This window comes from Symphodus melops, assembly GCF_947650265.1.
Source record: "Symphodus melops genome assembly, chromosome: 3".
In the NCBI taxonomy this organism is placed as follows: Eukaryota; Metazoa; Chordata; class Actinopteri; order Labriformes; family Labridae; genus Symphodus; species Symphodus melops.
Window position 1 is genome coordinate 10,997,815 of NC_136693.1, and position 24,185 is coordinate 11,021,999.

At 37.5% G+C, this 24,185-nt stretch overlaps 2 protein-coding genes across 2 annotated transcripts; one reads left to right on the top strand and one right to left on the bottom strand.

The window, feature by feature from the left end:
• Positions 1-5,272: 5,272 nt before the first annotated feature.
• dhodh (dihydroorotate dehydrogenase) lies at positions 5,273-12,648 on the bottom strand. Its single transcript, XM_079339495.1, has 9 exons — positions 12,503-12,648; positions 11,047-11,259; positions 10,383-10,582; positions 9,485-9,567; positions 8,954-9,141; positions 8,391-8,501; positions 7,559-7,712; positions 7,274-7,433; positions 5,273-6,447 (listed from the first exon to the last, which is right to left on the bottom strand). The coding sequence occupies exons 1-9, from the start codon at positions 12,518-12,520 to the stop codon at positions 6,375-6,377; spliced, it is 1,200 nt and encodes a 399-aa protein (XP_079195621.1). The 5' UTR covers positions 12,521-12,648; the 3' UTR covers positions 5,273-6,374.
• A 1,534-nt stretch (positions 12,649-14,182) lies between these two features.
• On the top strand, positions 14,183-23,477 carry pkd1l3 (polycystic kidney disease 1-like 3; the record flags this gene model as incomplete). The annotated part of the gene is made up of 21 exons (XM_079340311.1): positions 14,183-14,194; positions 14,284-14,317; positions 14,414-14,460; positions 14,560-14,622; positions 14,716-14,874; positions 14,984-15,096; positions 15,202-15,325; positions 15,404-15,526; positions 16,406-16,628; positions 16,749-16,930; positions 17,008-17,238; positions 17,507-17,608; positions 18,390-18,568; positions 19,314-19,460; positions 19,551-19,753; positions 20,023-20,210; positions 20,423-20,555; positions 21,087-21,282; positions 21,431-21,653; positions 21,837-21,921; positions 22,414-23,477. 21 exons carry the CDS (start codon positions 14,183-14,185, stop codon positions 22,458-22,460), a joined length of 2,814 nt encoding a protein of 937 aa, XP_079196437.1. The 3' UTR covers positions 22,461-23,477.
• Positions 23,478-24,185: the final 708 nt, after the last annotated feature.

The window sequence follows — 24,185 nt, forward strand, 5'->3', positions numbered from 1 at the left end:
TATTAAAGTTGCATGCACATGTATTTTCTAAATGTAAATTGAGGGATTAATAATATATAAATCAATAAACAATCCACAGATGTGTTATGTGTTTGTATTTCGCAATGTCCTTATAGATTGGAGAGTTTGTTTGTCTTTGCTACTCATGTATCATGTAAGGGGCTGAAATGCAAACATCTCTTGAGTCGAGGGATAGTTTCCTGTGACGCCTTTCAGCCTACTTCCTTCACGCTGCCCTGAGCTAATCAGAGCTGAAGTCGCATATGGCTTTACAGCACTGATGTGAGTCAGAGGGTGTTTTATCAGAACTTACGCAAAACCAACAAAACAGCTGTAAGAAAATGCTAAATATAGAACAAGACAAACTGTAACTGTTGCATTTGGGAACATTTTCAAGCAGAACATTTACTTTTTGACCCATACAAACATTCAAGTTTAATGTGTACAGTACAACAGCTGTCATGCTTCCCTATAGAACAAATGACCTTAGACAGCACCAACAGCACTATTACTTACATAATCACATTTAAATGGCTTCTGCATTACTGCTCATAGAATCTTCCAACTCAACATTTGAATCAGCGCTTCGTCCAGAGCCTCTTCCAAAGCAGTACCATCTTAGTGACGGTGTACCTCAACTATGCCATAAGCTTTAAAAAATGTATTCTTTGTCTTAAAAGTAAAAAACTGTGTTGGTTATAGCCACAGATCTCGAGGTCTCCTGAATCTAATATTTACATTTATGTTAGCCTGTCAACTTTAGAAACAAACGTCATAATTAATAATAATTTATTTTTGAAGCACAAGTATAATACTGTAGCTATTCGTCAAGGCTCAATTGTGCATCCATTCATTGTAGTTTACATGAAGCAAAAACACCAAATGGGACTCAATAACATTAAATATATGGCTTTTATAAGGACATTTGGGGTATTACATGTGTTTATAAAAAGGCACCATATATTGTAGCTCCAAAAAATTAAGCAATTTCTTCAGGTTTCTAAAGAACAGGAAAAGTGAGTCTAATCAGGCTTTTTAAGGTTACATGCATTTTTGAAATACCCGGGGCAACAAATTAAATACATGGAAATGTTCTTTTCTATGCAAAATGTATACTGAACTCTGTAACAGCTGCTTCCTGTTGTTGGTATTTACATACACACCTATCACTAGCAGTGGTATTTAGTTTGTGCAGCATGCTATTTAGTTTAGGGCTCTGTCTGCCTCCATCACACCGGTGACTTAGGGGCTTTAATAGCTTTTATGACAGGTTTTAAAAATGGACCACAGTGCTGTATATACTTTAGTCACACTTCCAGTAGATTGGAAGCACTCAAGCTATAGTTCAGCTTTTCAAAATGCATGAAGGTGTTATGTCAGTCACATTGGTGTTAATACATCACATGCGGTGTTAATTTGATAAACAAAATTAGACTTGTTTTCTTATCTGATATTAAGGTTCCTTGCTAAATTTACCGACCTACACACCAGGTGTGTGAGAAACAGATTCTACTCTGTTTACTCTGCATGAACAAGACTGTTAGACTCATGCAAGTGTATCCTCCAACTTTAAAAGAAAACAAATGTCTTAATATATAAAAGATACTGTCTTTAATGTGTGTGACCTGTCAGCATTGAAGTCCCAGTAAATCTGGTCATTTTAGTGCCAGTGAGTTGTTATTTGCTTCAAGTGCAATGATGGGTGAAAGACAAAGAGGGTTTGGGAACACTGGTATTTGTACTTTTGACTCATGGTCAGGAAGGGGAAAACCAGATGGTCTCATACAGAAAAAGGTTCTTCTTATGACTTGAGTGCCTGCATTAAAACTATTTGAATGAATTAGATCAGTGATCATTTGATTGAAAATTGTGTTTTGTAATGAATTCTGTGCTCATGGTGCCATGGTCTCTTGCTGATGGGGAATAAAGATTTTTTATGACTAGGTATAGAACAGAATGGAATAACAATCCTGGAATTAAATATTGTACGAAAGGCAAGAACCCATCTGAAACGTTTATGTAATATGCTTTATTCACACACAAAAAAAAAAAAAACACACTTCACAATGTCCAGATCACTGTAATCTATAAAGTAAAGTATAATAAGAAAGATAACATATAAATGATATGCTCTTTCACACTCTGGGAAGAACTTTTCTTTTTTAATTTAGAAGTAGTATGAATAGCACATGTTTTACTCAAGATCCATGTATGGATGTTAAAACAGTAATGAAGTCAAATGTTTGTGTTTGTTCTTCTGCAGGTTTGGTCTCACACTGCTTACATCTTGCTACAAATAATTTAAACATCCAGGTAACATATGTTTTATTATAAGTGTTCAGGAAGAACATTGATGCCTGTTTGGATAAAAATAAAATGACCTGAGAGGCTTACAGCTGTTTGCCCTCCTTCTAAACACACACCTTAGAAAGCACTATTAGCTTTCAGAGTTACATAATCACATCTGCTACATGGCTGCCTTACTGTACATTATGTACTTAGATTAGTCACCATATGCCATTTGAAGATGTAATTTTGTTCACTTAGAAGATTGGGGTCAAAAAGTTTTAACATGATAAATGCCACAGAAATTGGAGAAGATAACAGAGAAGAAACCCAGAGAGCTTAACTTTAACAGCAAAATTAGCAAAGTGTTTTAATGGGATTCCAATGGTGTTTTTTTTGTTTGTTTGTTTTGTTTAAAGTCACATCTTCTGTCACTATAAAATTAAAAACTGGAAGGAGTATCTTAATACCAAAACCCAAAAGCTGTTTCAAAAAAGAATAGTATATTATACAATATTCCAAATAAAGAGTCATGCATACTGACTAATGTAAGCTACAACTTTATAAAGACATTTTTTTAAATTTCTTTCTTGATAAAGTAGAATGGGTAATTGCAGCCGTGTTGATGTTTACATACTCCTTGGCTGATTGTACTTCATGACATGCTAAGTATCCATAACCAATTAGGAGCTTATTTTGTGTGGAGGTTTAAGAATTGCTCTTAACAACTTAATGTTCCACAATTTGCTAGAGATTAAAAAACAAGTAAAATGTGCTTTAGAGTTACTTCTCCACTGCCTTGAAAGTGGAAACAAAACAATAAATTGGCCTTTGAAAAAAAAAACAAAACATTTTTTCTCAGTTTGGGTTTGGCTTAGTCGAACTGGGAATCTTCTTTGAATTGCTGCATTCAGGTAAATTCCCAGTTACTTGTTTTATTGGATTTAAGGGAGGGCTTAGTCATGGTCTCTGTAGGGCTTTCACACTCTTGCTCTGAAGTTGTTCCAGTGTTGAGATCTCTTTTGTTTTGGTGGTCATGGTCTTGTGAGAAATGTATAAGAAGATGCTGCAATCAGCATGCTTCACACTAAAGATGGTAAACAGAGAGATGGGTAACAAGCTGTGCTCCGCTCTCAGTAAACATCACAACCTTTTGTCCTCTTGCCTTATTAAAATTCCTTTAAACAGATTCCAAGTTACGTGAGTATTTTAACAGGATTGCCTCCATCTTTAAACATAAAAAGGTTTTTAGTAATCCTATGTTTTATTCATGACTAGTGCTGTAGGCTTTTATGATCAACACATCAACAGTGTGTTTGGTAATCACTTTGATTTGAATGACCGTAATGTAAAGAATTCAATCACTATACTTGATGATTTTGTAAGTCAATCTCAAGTTAATCGATCAATAGAAAGTAGATTTGCAAGAATGATGTAATTGTTGCAGAGTAAAAATCTCCTGTCACACAACTAACACAGTCAATATGCAAATGTGAACACAGAAATGCTTGGAGATGAAAGTTAACAATCAACATGATCACATATTGGGTAGCACTAAACAAGAATTACTGCTGAGGCTTCTGCAGATGCACTTAACTTTATCTTTTCTTGGAACCACAGCTTTATAGTAGGTAGAATAACCCAACATTTACTCCAATGTGGTAACCTCTAGTTTTTAGGATTAATGTAATTTATAACGTACTTTATGCACTCTACATTGTGTAACAACTACAGCAAAGGCATCATTTTTTTGTACAACCCACTGACATCCATAATATCACTCAAACTGAATATTTCTGGCTTTTATACCGATGGTTCAAAACATCCTGAAGTTATAGAAACCAAAGTGTCTTTTCTACCACTGATAAAGGAAACAGCTATAGTTCCCTCCCCAGCTCTCAAATAGTTTGTATGTTTATTTCACAACAGGGAACAAAGCCAGTTAAGTTTTTACTCCTTTGCTGTTCTTCCACATTAGCTTTATGCTAATCACATGAAATAGACAGAATGTGCCTTTAATGTTCATTTGCAGCTTGTTTCTTCTCTCTGACAAACATATAATCTACTACTCTTCTACTATGACTTCATGTATGTTACTGAAACATCTACCTTCCACAGATAACATTGGTTAGTCTTGGTAAGTCACTTTATTAGATGTGTCAAAAATAAAGCTTGAACTCTAAAGCCTTCACGAACACCAACTACTGATCCTCAATGTTCAATTAAAAGTGGAAATGTACAAATGTTGAAAACAAAAAAACAACTCAGGAATATTGAATCGGTACTTCTAAGTCTGAAAAGCTTGTTTGTCTGAAAGACAGGTCACACCTCTCCTCTCAAGATGACACGAGATAAAGGCCAGTTTGCATTTGGCCTCAGGAGCAGAAGGACGAGGTGCGGGGCAGATCAGATCACAGCTGCTCCTCACAACACTGCTGCATCTAACTAAAGCTATATATCTATGTTTGGAGGTTGATGAGCTAGGAACTGGAGTACATTAAAAACAAAGATAAACAATACAAGCAATATTCTCCATCAGTAAGAGACCATGGTACCATGACCACAGCTAATGAGAACAGAGGGGAAGAAAAGTTCAGCTGAAGGGAGAGAGACACCTAAAATCAGCAAAGAAACTAAATCTGGGTTCTTTCAAGGCCTCAAATCTCTGAAGTCATACAAGTCTAATAAAAAATGATGCAATTGTTCACATTAAGAGGGTACTTCAGGTGTCTCCTTGTCTAACCTTGTTCTCCATGTTTGTTGTACCTTGTTGCATGTTTTCCAGTTAGTGGTGAGAATCACTGACCTTAACATGTCCGATTCTCTAAAACAAACCAGATTAAAACTGAGATGGAGTAAAAGAACACAAAATCATTGAGATGACTTTAAGCCTGGTCTCACAAATAAGGAGTGCACTTATATTCAAAGTTTTTTTTTTTTTTTTTAAATGGAAAAAAAAAAATCCAGAAAAAATGAGACTACACAATTTAAGAAAAGATTGAGGAATTTTATTCTCATTTCGACATCAAGGTATCTAGATCGGTCCAGTGATCGTCCTCTGGGGTCCATGAATAACCACTGCTTGTTCCTTGTCCTTAAAACTCAAAGCACTTCATCTTGTCACAGAATTCATGAAAAGGACCATCAATTATTTGTATGTTTTGAAACAGGCTCTGACAGCAGTTGCACTTCACTTTTGAATTTTCCAAAGAGGAACAAATAAAGAAGTTTATTTACAGAATACTGAAGACTAACTCGTCCACTTTCAACTGTTTCAGTTTGAGATGGACAAAACATAATGGTTGTCCAAATAGAAATCAGAATTAAATGCTTCAAAATAAATTAATTAGTTTGTTGTTTTAAATACAGTATTGTAGTTGGCAGGTGTCTTTGTGTCAGTATAATAACAGCCTTTCCAATAAAGTAGAGACATACTGTACCTTAAAACAGGGAGCTCAAAAACACTCAAGCCATAAAAGGCTGTGCTTCAGGTCCTCTCTTGTTAGTGAAATCAAGTGAAAAGGTGGTAGTTTGTAATTCACACTTTGAGTGCATCACGTTTTTGTACTCCATTCGTCATAGGTAAGCACATGAAATGTAAGAAAAATGCAAAGTTATTCCCAAAATGCTTGTATTCACAAAAGTTTGTATATTTTATCCAAATGACTTTTTCTTCTATATACATCAATAAATAGAAGTTCATTTGATTGGTGTTAGAATAGTTGAAGCACTTTGGTGTCCATATACGCTTGATATTTACCTAAGGCTGTTACACTGTAACAAAGGACAAATGTTTGAAATAAAGTCACAAACTACCAGTATTAATTCCGCGTGTGTAAAGTTTATGACAGAAGATTAGGTTCTGTGTCCTCAGCGATCGCATTCCTCACCAAGAATTCTGTGAAAGTGGTTTGAAATACCAGTTCTGACAACATGTGCTTCTTGAAATAACCGGACGGTGGATGGACAATGTGCAGCATTCATCACAGTTCAGAGAACGTTGTGGATCTTGTTGCCTGGTTTGAGGGCAAGGCAGCAACAGGTGCTGAGCCTGTGTTAACATTAACCATCTCTTTCAGAAGTACGAGTTAATGAGTCACCACACTTGCTCCCCTGTGATCTGCTCCCACTGCCTCTGAGACGCTGTTGAAACCTTGTTCCCTGGGGAAAACAGGAATTAGAAAACTTTATTATAATAAGTCTTATTCCCCACAAAGTTGAACAAACATGGCTGTCAAATATCACATAGGCTCATTAATAATAAGGCTTAAACTCTGTTGAGACATGTTTACTCAACATTAAAGGATATAAACATACTAATAGTAGTAAAAAGTAGCATAGTAATAATAATAATAATAGTAGCAAAAGTCATTTCAGAGTCGCACTGCCATGGTTATTGCAGTTTGTTGAATACCCAAGTTGTCCACAATAATCTGAAATTGCACTGCACTTGCGTTTATTTCTGGCCTTGATAGCACCCAGGAAATACAATGTGATGTCTATCTATCATATATGCAGCGGCAGTAGCTCAGTCTGCAGGGACTTATGTTGGGAGCCGGAGGGTTGCCAGATCAAGTCCGGTGCAAACCAAAATATGGAAGTTGTTCTGGTAGCTGCGCTACCTGTTGATAGCAGCCACACTCCGACATCTCTCCAGTAATGCATATCCATAGGTCCCCTCATGTTTTAATCAATTAATTAATTAATTCTCAATTTTCTCCTCTCACTCTAACCCCTCTTTCATTGGTTTTTCATACAAGTTTGTCATATCAAGAGACGTCTAAAAGCTGCTCGTGCTTCTTGTACGACAGGCTATTGCATTCACAGATTTAAGCTATTCACGCTATACTTTGTGACTGAAAACTTCCTTCAAATAATGAGATCACAGGTGTAATAAAACCCCAACGCCCATTAATTATTGAAGGGAACCGTCTTAAAACCGTTAAACCTCTAATGAATGATCCTGACTTTAAGACAAAATACTCACTTTAGAAGTTGTTCCAACTCTCGCTTGATCTTGGTCACTATGGGGGGACCCTGGTAGGTCAAAGCTGTGTAAAGCTGAACAAGTGATGCACCGGCTCGGATCTTATCCATGGCATCCTGCCCACTGGCCACGCCTCCAATTCCAACTATTGGTACTTTACCTTAAAAACATCATCATAAGTGACTATGAGATATATACTGTATACGTATGTCTGTATACATATATATATATATATATACACACACACACGTTATGACAACAATGTACTTCTGATTGGAAAAGTACCTTTGGTGAGGTTGTACATCTCTCTCACAGTGCTGGTAGAGAGGTCTTTGAGTGGCTGGCCGCTGAGCCCACCAACCTCAGCCTTGTTTGAGTCTTGCAGCGTCTCTGGTCTGGACACGGTGGTGTTTGTCACCATCAAGCCATCCACTCCCAGCTGCGAACGCGAGAGTATACATCAAGGAGAGGACAGGAAGTCAGCGGGACAGTGAGTAAAGGCCATTTGACTTTCACAGACCTCCAATGTTAAATGTACTGTGAGGAACGGAGAGTGCTTAAATTGTGCTTAGTTGCCTCTCCTTAATGTCTTTCTCATTAAGGTTCGTCTCCTCTGCACTCCTAACACTCTGTTATGTAAAAAAAGAAAAAAAAGAAGAAGAATGGGATTCATCTTTTAAATCCTTTATAAGACAGTATCTGGATGGCTTTTCAAAATAATGTTATTTTCTATTTCTGTTTTTCCCCTACATCATCAATTCTATTTAGTTTATTTCACTTACATAATTTTATTGTTTATTTAGATGCTGTGCAAACACGATAATGGCTGCACCCTTGGGTGTGTGTGCGTGTGTATGTGTTTTGCATACAAGCTTGTGACACTGCACAGAGAAGAAAACCTGAACCTGACTTTAAGTTCTTGTTTTTTTATAAGCCATACTGTCAAGACACAAGAATTAGTGATTGAATTATTTAAGCAAAAAAACACTAGATAAGCACAAGATTGATTTGGCTACAGATTCAAAACAAAGCAGGAATGCTAAAATCAAAAGGGATATTAGAAGATTAAATGGGGAGCAGGCCAGAGCTGATTAAATGGCGACAACATCCTACAAACCTCATCGACAACATCAGCAATGTCCTGTTTGTCCTGTGCTGTGAGGTCAGGAGCGATCTTCAACAGCACTGGAGGTTTTCCTCCCTGCAGGGCATCACGCTCCTTCAACACCTGAGCAGATTGTTGACAATGTGAGTGACACAAGAGTGGGGAGCAGAGAGAGACACAACTTGGGGAAAGAATGACGCGGTTCAGACACGTCTGCCTTCTACATGAATAATAATGGCCTCAAAACCAATGTATAGCTCAGCCATCTTTAACACATGTCTACCTTTACTTGAGATGTTGAAATGACTTAATATACACCTGAGATCAGCACTATGGTTTAACTTTAGATTCTGCCGTGCTAAAAGAGAGTAAGGCTTTCAACAGCACGTTAGAATACTGAAGATGATCTTTCTCTGTGAAATTATGTATTTATTTGTATTGTGCTCATACGACAACTTTCCTTCAACTGTAAATCAAAGTCTAGCAATAAGGCTTGATGATACACTTTGATTGTGTTTACATTGCAAGTGTCACTGTTAGGTTCAATTATTTGATGAACCTTCAAACCGTCGTACCGTACGTAGGAGTTGGCGGAGCTTATCCTTCCCCTGTAGATCCCTGAGTCCTGGCGTATTCGGACTGCTGATGTTGACCACGAGGTAGTCAGCCAGAGGGCCCACCACTTTCACTCCCTCAAGGTAATCTGCTGCTGCATCCTGGGACAGCTTGTTCTTCCCCAGGTTGATGCCCAAGGGAAGGCCGGCTATAAAAACAGAGACACGCACGTATGCAAACAAACACAAACACATACAAAAATAGGAAAAGCTCAGACGAGCACAAGCGCAGGCTGCATCATCGGACACGTGACTAAATCGGAGCAGAGCCTGCTGGTGTGCTGAACAGGCTGTAAACAGGCGTGGAGAAGACACAATAGAATGAGAGACAAGGGTAGGTCAAGGTCATTACAATGGAGATGAATGTCGTAGTCGACCACTTTTTAATAAAATATCATGGTATTAGCACGACAGACTAAAAAACAGGACTGTAGTTCAGTCTAGTTGCCACATAAAGACAAGTCCAGAGAACAACAGTACCTGTTTGCTTACCTTTAGTGTGCTGTTTCTGTGTTTCTATTCTCGCCGTCAGCCTCTGTTGTGCGTTTTCCAACCCACAACTGTTGAATCCATATCTGAAAAGAACAAACTACTGTATCAGAATGTATTTTAAGAAAAACTACTGTCACCATCATGCTACAAGATACCCAAACAACGATCAATAACAGTGTTAATCTCACTCCCTCAGCACAAAGTTTGAATTTTCATTGTACTGAGAAGCTTCTTTTAAGGGATTACATACTTTCAGTCTTTGTTAAAACACAATGCGTTAGCACAGGTCCATCCGCACTATGTTTAAATGATTGACCTCATTTAAAAAAAAAAAATTGTTGGACTTGCATTTCGCTCCATACCAAACACTTCCGTCTGAACGTGTAGGAGTGACATGCGGTGTGAAAGCGCTATGAGAAGTCAGTAGATTAGAAAAGCCCTCTTGTAAGCCATTTAACACGTGGGAAGGATAATCTGCGGACATACTGTAGAGCGATGAGAAAAAGAACATCATAGAAGCTCTCGTCACCATCTACAGCTCTTGATTTCTGTTTTTAAGGATTCAAACGTTATTGTTATGTAAACTGAATGTGCTCTCAGTGAGATGGAACAGAGAAGAAGGGTGTTTATAACCATCAGAAGAACTTTTGTACAACTATAAATCAGCATCAGTTTTTTGCCTTTGCTAACTAGCACTAGTAAAATGTGTTATGATTGAGTAAAAATGAAAAGAGATGAATAAATAAATTTAAAGATTTTGAAAAAAAAAAAAAAAATATATATATATATATATATATATATATATATATATATATATCCTCCTCTATATGTGTAATTTGAATGTATGTAAAAATGAAAATAATGATATGAATAAATAAATAAGTATAGTGATATTTACCTGTTAATGACAGCATGATCTGCAGTGAGTCGGAACACGCGTGGCTTAGGGTTCCCCTCTTGAGGTCTGGGAGTGATCGTGCCCACTTCAACGAAGCCAAAGCCAACTTTGTACAATCCGTCCACTGCCTCTCCATGCTTATCAAAACCCGCTGCAATCCCGATAGGGTTTTTAAACTTTAGGCCCAGGACGTTCACTTCCTGCACAAACGTTAAGACAGAGAAAATTATAGTCTAAAGTCTTTCCCATCAAGAGCTATAACTGTTATAATAAATAAGTATGGTTTTACAAAATACACTTATTATACAATTAATCATATACATTACATATATTTACATATTGGACAGTACAAACAATTTACTTCGAAGCTGAATCACTTTCATGATGTCTGATTCTTGGTGCTGGCCTCATGTTATATGTTTTTGTGAAACTGTTTCGTCATTGTACCCCATCAAAATGTACATGACATCAATATCATTGTCTAAGCTGCTGTTCTGACACAGGGGGGAATAGCAGCAAAGTTCGACACTACTGTTATAAGGAAGTTGGTGTTCAACAGTGTGGATATTTGTGATTGTTCTTGGCGTGCACAGCCGTTGCTCTTGGTTCTCTGCTGATGTGAGTGGCAATCTTTACAAAGCAAAAAGTAAGGCGAATAAGTTACCAATGATGCCGGGTCCTGATAGCGGTTGAGAGGAACCAGACCCAGACCGATCATCTTCACTGCCAACACATGTGCTGTCTCTGCTCCCACAATCCTCTGTAGCAAGGGCATCAACTGGTTGGCATAGAAACGCTCATCCCCAACCGCAGTGAGGTAAGAGGCAAAAAGAAGGCCACCAGAGCTGATGATTTTGACTGCATCTTTTAGCTGTTTCTGTTGACAAAAGCATGGGAAATCGATGACTTCATTTGTGTCCTAAAAAGTTTCACGTTCCACATTAATAACTCTGAATAGACCAATGAAAGCGTGTGTGTTTGTTACAGGAGTCTGTTCTGTTTGCAGTGATAGAGCAAACTACAGCACAACACCTTCTAATCAGAAAATCCAGCACTAACAGAGTCATATTTCTATACAAAAAAATACTTTTTGTGGCCACTGGCCAACTTGTGTTCAGCCTTTAGTCTTGCTTTTTCCTCTTCCTGCCTCAGAATAAAAATGTCTAACTCCCTAGCTGCCAAGTGGTCAATTTGTCTGCTTTTAAATATAATATTTATTAATATAATCTTTTTTCCATGTGCATACAGCATCCAGTCAGCATACAACATGAAATAGACAATAAATAAGTACAGTAGAAAAGCAGTTTGTTATTGAGAATGTAATGTTAGCAGGGGAGTTTCTCATTCTTTGTCCTGCATGCTTTCAGGCTGAACCTGCATTAACTAGAAGAACAGAAAATGTGTAAACTGATGATGTGTGTAATGTCAAGTTAAAAAAAGCTACAAGACTTGAGACTTGAGGGTGAGTAGGTTTATCTACATAAAGGTAAGGCTCATCTACATAAATGTCCCCAAAACAAAGCAGGCATTATAATCACTTTGTCCATCATATTCAAACAAGAGAGTCAAATGAAAACAGTGTGATTATGTGCACTTCAACAAGGTATGTGTTTATGCCTCAAGAAAAAAAGGGTAAACTGAAGTGTGAGAACTTCACTACCTGGGTGATTAAATGGGGTGATTGCTACCTTGTGTGGACACTAAATTGTCTTAATACTACCAGACTCGATGAAAAAAAAAAAAAGATGTCAGCATTGGAGGCATTAGTGACTACTATAAGTCTGCATGAATGTTTATTTCTTTTAATGTAAATTGAGAGCAATTTGAAGCTTCCCATTAGGTCGCTTTACTCTACAAAAACGTAGCAAAACTGAATTTTCTGACATCGATCTTTCTAATTTACAATTTGGTAGTTTGGGAGCAAAGACTTCCACTGACGCGAGTCTCTGTGTTGATGTTTAGGAGTCACAGCAAAGCTAACACACAAGTGTTTCCTGGTTGTATTTCAGATGGAGCAATATGAGCTACTGTTAGCAAGTAGCAACACACAATGGTCACAGAGACGTTCAAATTGATTTGAAACTTTAAACACAGTATGTCTAAATGATCTCTGAAATTACCTTCATATGTCCCGCCATGGACGCAGTTCTGTCATTGCATTAAAGGGCACTGAATGCATTTCCTAACATGTTACACAAACACACGCGGGAACAGCTTCCTATGTATAATCTCGCGAGAATTCATTGCTAAATTTGGTAAAGTAGTAGTAACAGGGAGGGAAATTGTCACAGTCTACTCCCCTGTGTTAAAATCAGGGACACTTAAACTGCGTTTATCTGGGAGATTTCATTTCATTTACTTCCATACGTACAGAATGATAATAAACAGTATTGTTGTCATGATAAAAAGGGGAAATCTTTTAAACCTTGTCTTAATCAGGAGGAGAGCCAACTTAAGTTTGTTTGTTCTTAGTGGTGCCAGGAAACTCTTCCACTTTGCATCTTGTTTGGGTGTCTGCAGTGATTTTCCTAATCCATTGACAACTTATGCAGAGTTTTCTGGAGAAAGCTTCCTAATTTTCATGTGACAGACGGATGTGAACTTGGTATCATTTGGTGTTTCTGCCAAGGCTCTTGCAGCACTATGCGCTCTAGCCCTTTGCAAAACAATAACCATGGTCTTGTTTCTCCAAATATCTGTCTTTTTGTGGATTTCAATTGGATTTCTATCTTTGTCTGAGGCCTGTCCAGGAAATGGTTTCCCTGCCTTGTGCGATTTTTTCTTCAGAGATGTCTGCTTTGACTTTGTTGGGGGATCCTACACCTGGTCCCAGGCAAGGAGTAGCTGTGGACACCGAGGTGGAGAACTTCTACAGATGCTGAACAATCCCACCAAGATCTTCCTCAAGAACATCCCGAGCAAGAGAAACTTCAGCAACCTTACCTTTTGGTTGGGAAAGGAGGTCCAGGTTAAGGACCTGAAACCAATCATAAGTAAGCAATATTTCCCCTGGGAAAAAACTAGAACCATATCATTATTATAAATGTTTAAAAAATAAAAAAGTGTTTTTTATAATAATAGAGAACCTTGATTTCATCCCATCCTTCTGTACGAATTGTAGGCCTATGCTAAGTCAACCTTCTTATTGGATAACTGTAGTTGTTTAAGCTGAAATAATTGTTGTAGTTCTATGAATTACTCCACCTATAAAAGTTGGCAGTAACAATTATGCTTTGTAAATTAGGTCAAGCTATTTATTAAGCATAAGTGCACAACACTAGCAGTTTCCAACCTCATAAATAGCTCCTTCATATTTTTATTGTCTTTGTTCATTAAATATAAATTTATAAAAGCAATTTTAAATCCTTACATTGGGGCCTGCAGGCTGAATTAATTTGACGTTATCTTCTTGAGGTTAAGGTTTATGTATTTGTTGTACTAAGCAATGTCCCAAATACAAGCTTTCCTTATGTGATGTGTGTGTATGTTTTCTCTCAAAACAGACAATGTAGCCATGTCAAAGGACAACTGTACATACATGAAGCTGAATCCTCTTGAGCTCATCGGAACATCTGACTGCAACCAGAAACAAGGCTTCCTCTGCACCCACAGTATGCAACAACCACTGCTTAAATACTGCTTCAACTTTGTCCTTATATTGATCTTTCATTTCTGTCTTCTCCCTTCATCTTTTTGATTCAACATAACTGAAAAAAGTTATATTACAACTTGTCTTTTTTCACTGGACTGCAATTTGTTGCTGACTGTATTTTTCTCGTTCCTAAGCTTTTGGGTCTACAATGAACACAAAGGTAAGAGTTACATTTCATGGTCAGTAAGAAGCCATACAAACATTTCGGCTGAATTGCCATACGTTTTGTGTCATTCTTATTTTTAACAGAAGATGACAGCGTCCACTCATCCAAGCAGATCTCGTAAGTTAGATTTGAACATTTTGTTTCTCATATTTTCCATCAACGATGAAACAAAATAAAATAATCAAAACAAACTGAAACACATTTTGCTTTCAGGGCTCAAGAGGAATGTAGACGCTGCAAACGTTAACATTGTTCTCGAGGTAAAAGCTACCTCATAAAGTTGACCTACAGACTGTTTTACCCATGAAAGTACTTGTCTCTTTGTTGATTATACCTCGTTCTGTTTTATTCTGAGACAGGATTCTGATAAAGAGCTGCTTCGGATGGAAATGACACCAGGGGAGCCGACGGACACTAAGAGGGTGGAGATTGTCACTATGGAGTGCTAATGAAAAGAATTTAGTTTTTTGTTTGTATTGATACTTCAAAGGCTGTCTGATTTTTCTCTTCCACAGAATGATTTTGTCAAGAATTTGTTGGTTCTCTCAAAAGAACTGACAGCAGAGTTTGCTTTGGACAACCGTGAAATCATCAATCACATTATAAACTGTAGTTCTGCCATCCTCCTCCTCTCAATTACAAAATGTGATGTCGAGCTGAACCCAAACCCCACGGTGAGGTCAAATGAATATGCTACTGTGACATCTTTAGGCAATCCTACACATTTTGCAGTCATTATAGTTGCTACTGATGTATGAGGTTGCATTTTGTTCCCTCCTACAGGCTTTGTTTGAGGAAATCTTTGAGATTATTCGTACTGTCACTCTACTATTGAGTAACACAGCAGTGAATCCTCTTGTCCTCAGGCACCCAACAGGCACCTTGTATCAGAACAGGTTGGTGTTCTCTATCAGAACAGTGTTCACATTACTTTTATCTTAAAACAAATATGGTAGCATATATAAAGGCTAATATTTGTATTTCTATTTCCATTTCCCAAGTTACTTACCTGCTGACATCAGTAATGCAGTGCTAGGTTCAGAGGCTGATGGCGAGTTTGTCAAATTCCCTTCATTTTCAGCACTTAAGACTCAGATTGAAGGATTGGGCTCCATCACCAGTCAGGTCTGTGTGTGTTACCAGCAGCATTTTTGGACACATCTTTGTTGTCATCCTTATTAACAAAGCTCTTCTCCTTCCTAGTTGACAACATTCTCAAATAATCCTCATCCGTCAGATGACAACATCACAGGATCTGTTTTCAGCATTATACTAAATAATGGAGCCTCAGACGTAAAGCTGGCAAACCTCGAAGAGATGATAGAGGTATAATCAGAGAATTGACTATTATGAAATAAAAGTGTAAAAAGATGGGAATAAAGTCTAGTTTGAGCTCATCCAAGCAAGTTGCATTCAGGTGCAAGACAAAAAAGTATAAACTGCAGAAAAAAGAGAAAGGTCCTCCCACTTCAACTCCCAATGAGCAACTTTATTAAGGGCAACATTTCAATCCAAAGGATGCTGAAGTATAATTGGACAACTGTTATAATTTCATAGCTTCCACAGTGATCAACAACTGAAAAGACAATGGATAACACTCTGAGGGGACAGGTGGCCTTATTCAAAGGTTATTCAACAACTTAAATATCTCATAGGCTATCATCAGATAACCGCAAAAATTAGGTCAGTAACTAGCTAAAATAACCATTAGCTAAGAGTATACATATTTCACTAGTGTTGTATAACACTATTAGATATGTCAGAAATCAAACTCTGCCTTGCTAATGGTTATTTTTAGACAGGAAGTGGCTGAATGCTTACAAACAATAGAGCAGAGTTTTATGGAGCACTTAACACAACTCTGTACAATCTTCCTAAACCAGAAGCAGAATTATATTACAATAATTATATTGTTTATAAAGCAATTAAAAACAAGGTTACAAAGTGCTTTACAAAATGAAGCTAACAAAGCTACAAAACTGGAGAATTTGTTGCATATCATTATTACTCAAACTCTAAAATTTTAAAACTGTTGTATTGTTTAATCTTTAATGTATTAATAGATAAACATGTTGTATAACAAAGACTATAAATGCTGCCAGAAATATTGAAGTCAAACCAAATGTCTTTTTTTTTCACATTCTAAACATGTTTTTCAGTTGGACTTTAACAGTTCTAATATATTGCTTTCTCTGTTTTCGCTAGATATTTTTGCCTCGTCCCAATGCTTCACTACAGACAAATGATACTTTTGTGTTGGAGAAAGACAACAAAGCGCTGACGTCATTCAACATCACCGACCCGTATGTGACGTTCTTCCTTACTGTGGAGCCTAATGCTAATGTTACATTGATTCTTATGCTGGCTCATGGTTCACCTCCTACTGACACATCCGCCACATACAACAAAACCATCTTGAGCCTGGCAGGTAACTCGAACATGCATGAATTGATTTAATGGTGCATGCAATCACCACTGATTCATGTCCTTTTTTAGTCTCTCTAGTACAGAAAACAAAGTGTGACTGTTAAAATTGTTATTGCAACAGGAGGCTATCGCTGGATGATAACACCAGAGTTGTTTAAGCAAACACCTGGAGTCTGGTATGTTGATGCCAGACTCTTCAACTCCACTTGGCAGCCAGGCCTCACACTGACGATCTCTTCTTTTGTGAGCAAGTGCTTTTACTGGGACATATCCAATGAGATGTGGAGCACTGATGGCTGCCAGGTGAGTTTTGACCCTGCATGTACAATAATTGAAGTAGAGGTTACATATAATGAATCGATTTGCTCTCTTTGTTTCAGGTGGGAGACAAAAGCAGTCCAAGCCGAACACAGTGTCTGTGTAACCACCTCACTCTCTTTGGGAGTTCCTTCTTCGTGATGCCAAACCATGTGGACATTTCTCGCACAGCAGAGCTATTTGCCACTGTGACCTCAAACTATGTTGTGCTGGCCCTGCTGTGTGCTTTCTTTGGGCTCTACCTGATCACTCTGCTGTGGGCCTGCTATGCAGACCGCAGAGCACGCTCCAAGGTCTGTCTCTCCATCAAGCAACCAAAAAAGACTTCTTTTTATGAATGAGATTTTCACACATTATTCCTTTAAGTGTACATTTTCTGCAGGGATCGCAACTTTAGCTTTTAAGAACAGTTTCTGAAATAAAATGATAATCAGGCTATACGAAATTTAGCCATGATGTTCTACCTTCATTATATATTTTGTTCGCATTTTGTATTTCAGTGCATAAATAAGGTTATTGCTGTCAGCAGTTTCACCGCATGGTTGTGTTTTGAACTATTAGAGGAAGATGACTCTGCTGGAGGACAGTCACCCAGGAGCTCTGTACAATTACCTGATCAGTGTCCAAACAGGCAATCGAAAGAATGCTGGGACTACAGCCAATGTAAGAGTGTCTCTCCATTGACAGAATTTTCTGTCAATGGATTTTGTCTTTTAATATCATACAAACACTTGCTTATACATCCTTGCTTAAAGAACTATACACACTATTTAAGCCTGTTTACAACAAACTGTATATTTAGCCATTTTTTCCTCCCTTGACTTAAGGATTCAATTCAACTGAATATCAATTTAGTTGAACTGTATCATGTTGAAAACAATACTACTTTTTTATCTTTTCTATTGGAGAGCAATATCTTCTTGGATAATCTTTTACATCTGACAACACGTTTACACATCTCAAAAAGTAGCATCCGTAGAAGATTGAACTAAATAAACACGTTTCAGTGCTTGTATTTACTGATTTTTGTTGACAGACAGACAAACATTTAAAAACTACACATTTATGAATTAAAGTTGTTTTAGTCTTGGATGTTAGACATGTCCACCAACACTTAAATGCATCTTATTTGCAGACAACCGTTTACTATAATAATTACTCTATAGAGCAGAAACAGCTTGGCATGAATAACTTTTAAAGATTTTTATAGAAGAACTAGCTGGGTATCAAAAAATTGTTTTGACATTACACATCTGGAAGAAGAGAAGGAAAAATAGCCTGATCAGTCTACATCCACAGTTTGGTTTACAAAACTAATTGGCAGGGAGGTCAAGTACACACGCTTTGAAGAAATATTGCTAAACTGTACACAAATACCAGTGTGCTTCTTCACACTAACAAATGTGTGAACCTAGTTTCATCATGACATTGTGCTGTCTTGAAGGTGACAATGAAGCTGATTGGCTCAGAGGGTGAGAGTGACACACACAACCTCACAGATCCTGACAAGCCGGTGTTTGAGAGAGGATCCGTTGATATTTTCCTACTGGCCACACCCTTCCCAATTGGAGAAGTGCGAAACATCAGGCTGCAGCACAACAACTCTGGAGGTCACCCATCATGGTATTACAGAAGTTGAAAATTATTACACATCAATGACGATTATTACATTTAGTACCATGTTGAGACGAAAATGGTTTCATCTTTCAGATATACTCAGGTGCAAAATTTCCAAATCTGTCTGAGACAGCTCAGAATGAATATCACTGCAGCTTTGTTTTTTAAATATTGTAACTTGAAGTGACACACAGTGATTTGATTTATATGCCTCGATTGATTCAGCTCCTGGATGTTCCTATACAGGTACAGTTAATTCAAGTTAGCTGACTCAAGGAAGTGCTTCATGAGATGATCACTGCAAATGTTATCACTTCTTATGACACATCGCTCTGATAATACAGTTCACATGGATACACACAGGCATTGATTGGTGGAGAATTTGAGCAGTAACAAAATAAAGAACTAGGATTGTTCATAAATAATTACACAGCACTCTGGGCAATGTACAATACTGTAATGTAGTAAAATGGCAAATGAATCAACAGGGGGGAATAATATCTGTAGCCTACTTATAATACAGATAATACATATAATTTTCACCATTATGCTAATTTTCTATCCTTGATTTAGGCTGCGGGCAGGTAATCTATGGAGTGAACAGAGATTACAAAGTAAAACACATCATTGATAGTGTCATTGATCATTCATCATCAGTGATCATTTTAGCTTCTCAGTTTGTAGGGCTGCCAAGAAAATGTTCCATGTGTTAAATGATTATGTTGTTTTATGAATTCTCCTTCATGAAAAGGTATGTAAACAAGGTGACCATACAAGACCTGCAAACACGACATGTGTGGCACTTCTTTTGTTGTTGCTGGCTGAGTGCTGACCGTGGAGACGGCATGACCAAGAAAACCTTCAATGCTGCAAAGAGCAATGAGATTGCCAGCTTCAGGTCAGAGTTTGAACACTATACCTGCCCAGCCCTTCAGAAATGCATGATAATAAGTATTGTCAAATTGGTATTTCTTTTATCTCTTGTCAGGAATATTTTCCAGAGCAGAACATCAACTGGCTTTAGGGATGAGCACATCTGGGTGTCGATTGTGGATCCTCCCTCTCGTAGTCCGTTCACACGCGCCCAGAGAGTCTCCTGCTGCATGAGCCTGCTCCTCTGCACCATGGCCATCAACATTGCCTTCTGGAACATTCCTGTAGATGAAAGCTCACCAGTGCTCTTCTCTATAGGTGAATTGTATCTTTAGTCTATCATTCTGGTATTACCCCTTCTTCTTAAAAGTAACCCATAGGTGTCGGACAGAAAACTGTGATATTCTGCAGTGAAACCTGTTACTTTGTCTGCAGCTTTATGATGCAGTATGAAGTCCCTGTTTTTGAGCTTTAATGAGGAGAGAAAGCAATGTGCAACATTATCTGTGAAGTGATTATACTGCCTAAGCCTTTCATTTTAGTTTTCTTCACTGACTCTGAGTCTTTGTACATAATGTTCTCTCCAGGATCATTGAAGATTACCTGGCAGGAGCTCATGGTCGGGATACAGAGTGGTCTTCTCATGTTCCCAATCAACATCCTCATCATCACCATCTTCAGAAGCATCAAACCTCGCATTGTTTCAAAGTCTAAAAAAAAGGACCCTGAGGAGGTCTTGAAACCTCCCGTTGTTACCTTACCAACTATTCTGAAGGTGAGTTTAAAAATACAAAACCTTTCCATTATTTATCTCATTAATGGCCTCGGAAACCTAAAGTATTTTCCAGTTTATGTTGCAATAGCTATAAACAGTGCGTGTGGCTTTGACTTAAGCTGACCTATAAAGTATTGTATGTACTCTTGCTTTCCTGTGTCTCAGATAAAATGTTATGCGTTTACCCTTTTTAATATTTCTGTCCTCCATAGGAAACACAGGAAATGATTTCTTTGTTGAGCAAAAGTCCAAGAAACAAGATGCCAGATGTTGGCACACTGGAGGGCAGCGCTGACCTCTACCCTGCTTTAGAAAAAGTGCATGAATTCATCCAACATATGCAAGGTTGTCTTTTGAAATATAGCCTATGATAAAATATTGCCAGGCCTGTCTGTCTAATCCTGGTTAAAATGGTGACAATAAGCTTATATAAATGAGCATTTGTCACTGTGAAACAAACAGTGATACTTTTAGGTGCGTGACGTTTTAGGTCACAAATGTAATCTTTACAATTAATAATAATATTAATCGTAATACATTTTATTTATGGGCATCTTTCAAAAAACCCAAGGACACCTTATAAGCAGGGTTAGAACAGGGTTAACAGTTTTACAAAACAAGATTAAAAACAGGAGATTTGCAGTTAAATGGATGGAAATCAGAGTGAGCAGGCTTGTTTGAACAGGTGGGTTTTGAGACGTGATTTTAAGATGGTCAAACTAAGAGGGTCTGATTTATTATTATAATTCAAATAATAACAATCATTATTATTATTAGTAGTGGTAGTTTTATTTGTCGCTCTATGTTTTCTTTCAAACTAATCTAATTAGTCTAGAGATGGTATTAAATGCAGGGTTTTTTGTCACCCGGTCATAGGGGAAAATGAGAGTGGCCCCCACTGGGTGTACTGCAGCAAGTTCCTGCTCGCAAGTCTCAGTCATCTCACCATGAGCATGGAGAAACTGGATCCAAATAACTTCATGATTGTTGACCACTACAAGCAGACCCTCAACTTGGCCAACCTGCTTGTGCGCAAGGCAGAAATGGTCTTAACCAGCCACTTAGCATACTGGTCAGCAAACGCACACATTTGCACATACACAAATACAGCATAGAAGCGATGTGTTTAGAAGAGAAAAAATCATTGTGTTTTTGCAGGATCCTGTGTACCATATTCTTTTATTCCTTTTCTATTATTTTCTAACCTGTCCCACATGCAGCCAGCCCATCGTAATGATTAAGAAGAAGAAGACTTCGGGAGGCTGCTGGCTGCCCTGGTGGTGTGTGTTCCTGGGCTGGTTTCTGTTACTCTCCATCAGTGGAGTTTCCACTTTCTTCACCTTGTTGTATGGCTTTCAGTACGGCAGAAAAAAGTCCATCAAATGGGTCATGTCTCTTGGCCTGTCTCTGTTCCAGAGCATCTTCATACTGCAGCCTCTGAAGGTGGGTAAGGATGGGAAAATGATGAAATCTGAATGAAAAAAAGCAACATTTAAGGTTAATTATTTCACTGAGTCTTGAAAATATTCTCCTTTTAGTAACACAGATTTGGATTATTTGCTTATGATTCATAAAAATGTTTGGGCCAGTTCAACAAGAGAATTTATTTGGGTTCTTTTTTCAAAGGTGATAGGCATTGCTGTGTTTTTTGCCCTGCTGCTGAAACCCGTAGCTGTGGAGGAATCTGAAGAAATAGAGCAAGTGCTTTCTGGTAAGTTAAAACATTTTGCCAAGTTTGGGCTGTGGAGCCTCCTGTAATTAAAAAGTGTCACCACTATGTTCATAAATGAAATCTCTGCTCATTATGAGTAATGTTTCATGCATTGTAAGCAGTTAGCAGGGGGGATGTTTTTTTGATAGTGTAGTCTTAGGACCTTCTCTAATGTATAAAAACATTACACTCCATAGTGTATTATAAACCTTATTCAAGTCTATCAGAATAATTGGCTGTGAGGTCCAAACTACCTTTTCATAATTCATGAAGCAGATGGCGGTATTCTTTTCATTTTGTTTCAGGTTGACTGCAGAGAGCTCTTATATAAGGATGCTGATGAAGGGCAGAACTATTTGCTTTGACAAATTTAAACTAGAGACCCTTTTAGTTTTCTATTTCTTTCTCCTGAGTGTAAGAGTGTATTCCTCCGTCATTTAAAGTGAAGTAATGCACTGTGAGTCTTACTGCACTGTGTTCTCCGTTTAACAGAGCAACAAGACAAGTGTAGGAGCTACTCTGGCAGGACCACACTGTGAAGAGAGTACATTTAGCCGGATATGCCGTCTTCTCCGATGAGCACAGCTGCAATCCACCGCACCATCGCTTTTTATACACTCATTTGCTGTTATTTAAAGTTATATATATTGGGTTAAGTTCTGGTGTTCTGCATCTGTACAGAGAAAAGTTTTCTGAAACTGCTGAATTAGTCAACAGGGAATTCAATGACTAAGCTTGCTTTTTAAAGTAATTTACTTTCCATTATGATGCATGTGTATATGAAGAGCAACTCTGGTGTCTAATTTTGAACAGCTTTATTACATTGTATGCCAACATCTTAAGTTAATTGAATCAATTTATAGCTTCAAGAAGCATCAGCAGCTTTAGACGTCAAAATGGTAAATGCTTTCATGGTTGTTGTGAGTAATAAAATAGTCAAATAAAAAGAACTGTAGTTATGAAGTATAAACTGAAAAAATATTGGATAGCTCAACAGATACTATAAAGATAATCTTGTGTATAACTCTTTGCTTTTTCAAACTTATTTTGGGTTTTACTGGATCATAGAGGGAAATCATTCCCTTTTTAGCATGGCATCGATCATACTGATATTACTAACGTCAGCATAAATTATTTGAAGTCAGCAGCTCAACATTTAATGGCTCAGTAACTTCCCCAGCTTGTCCACTGGCTAATTGCCAGAGTGAAAATAAATACCAACAAGGACCTTCACTTTCAGAGAGTGGGAAGGAGCATTTATGTAACTGTAGATATGTCAGCTGATTACTTATTGATCACTTTTTCCATTTCACCTCCTTCACTGTAATCCATGCAGAAGGTACATGTCAAGACTGCTCATCATACATGTCTGGGTCCGTATGATTCAGTGTGTCCTCCTTATAAATGTTTTAAGTGGGTGGCCGACAGGTAACTATACACTGAAGTTGTGCTTCTGGTTTGAGAAAATATTCAGGTCTGTAAATCCTTAAAAATGTTTTTTTGGTAGACCTTCTGTACTTTTATTTAATCAAAATCATTGATTTATTCATTGATTTCATGATAAATTGATAAATATTAAAATCCTAATGTTGTTAATCTTTCTCTCATAATGAATTGTGAACCGAGTTGCCAAAACCTTTTGAAGTCTGAAGAAAAATTTACATGCCAGACCTGTCACAATTTGATATGTTATCATGTATAGAGAAATCCCCAAATAACAGATAATGGGTAAACGGTTCAATCACTTATATAGGAAGTCAAACAAACCAGAGTGTGTCACAATCAAAAAGTCAGATGAAGTATGTAGGATATAAATTCATTCATTGCTTTGTCACAACAGCAAAATAGTTGGACACTCAAGGGAATTATCTCGTCTTTTTCTGGTTGCCTTTCTTTACTCCATAATTATCAAACATCCTTTGTAACTGTTTCTCGTGAAGTCATTTTGATTCTGTGGATAATTGGTGTCTCATTGTGGTTGTTTTAAATTTTAGTCATAATTTGTGTTTATTTTCTGTTTGTTTCAATCTCTTTTGTGGTTATCTCACTATTGTGTCTATTCTGTGTTTATGTAATGTAATGTCAATTTAAGAATAACCAACATTTTGTCCTCTCAAAGAAACTGTTGAATCCAAATATATGATGATGTATTTTGAGGTGATCATGTTAAAGGTGTAAGAAAATAAATAGCACAATCCACTTCATCTTTACATAAAGGTTTTTTTGTTGGTCTGCTCTGTGGCTTTCTTCTTTAGCACTGATTA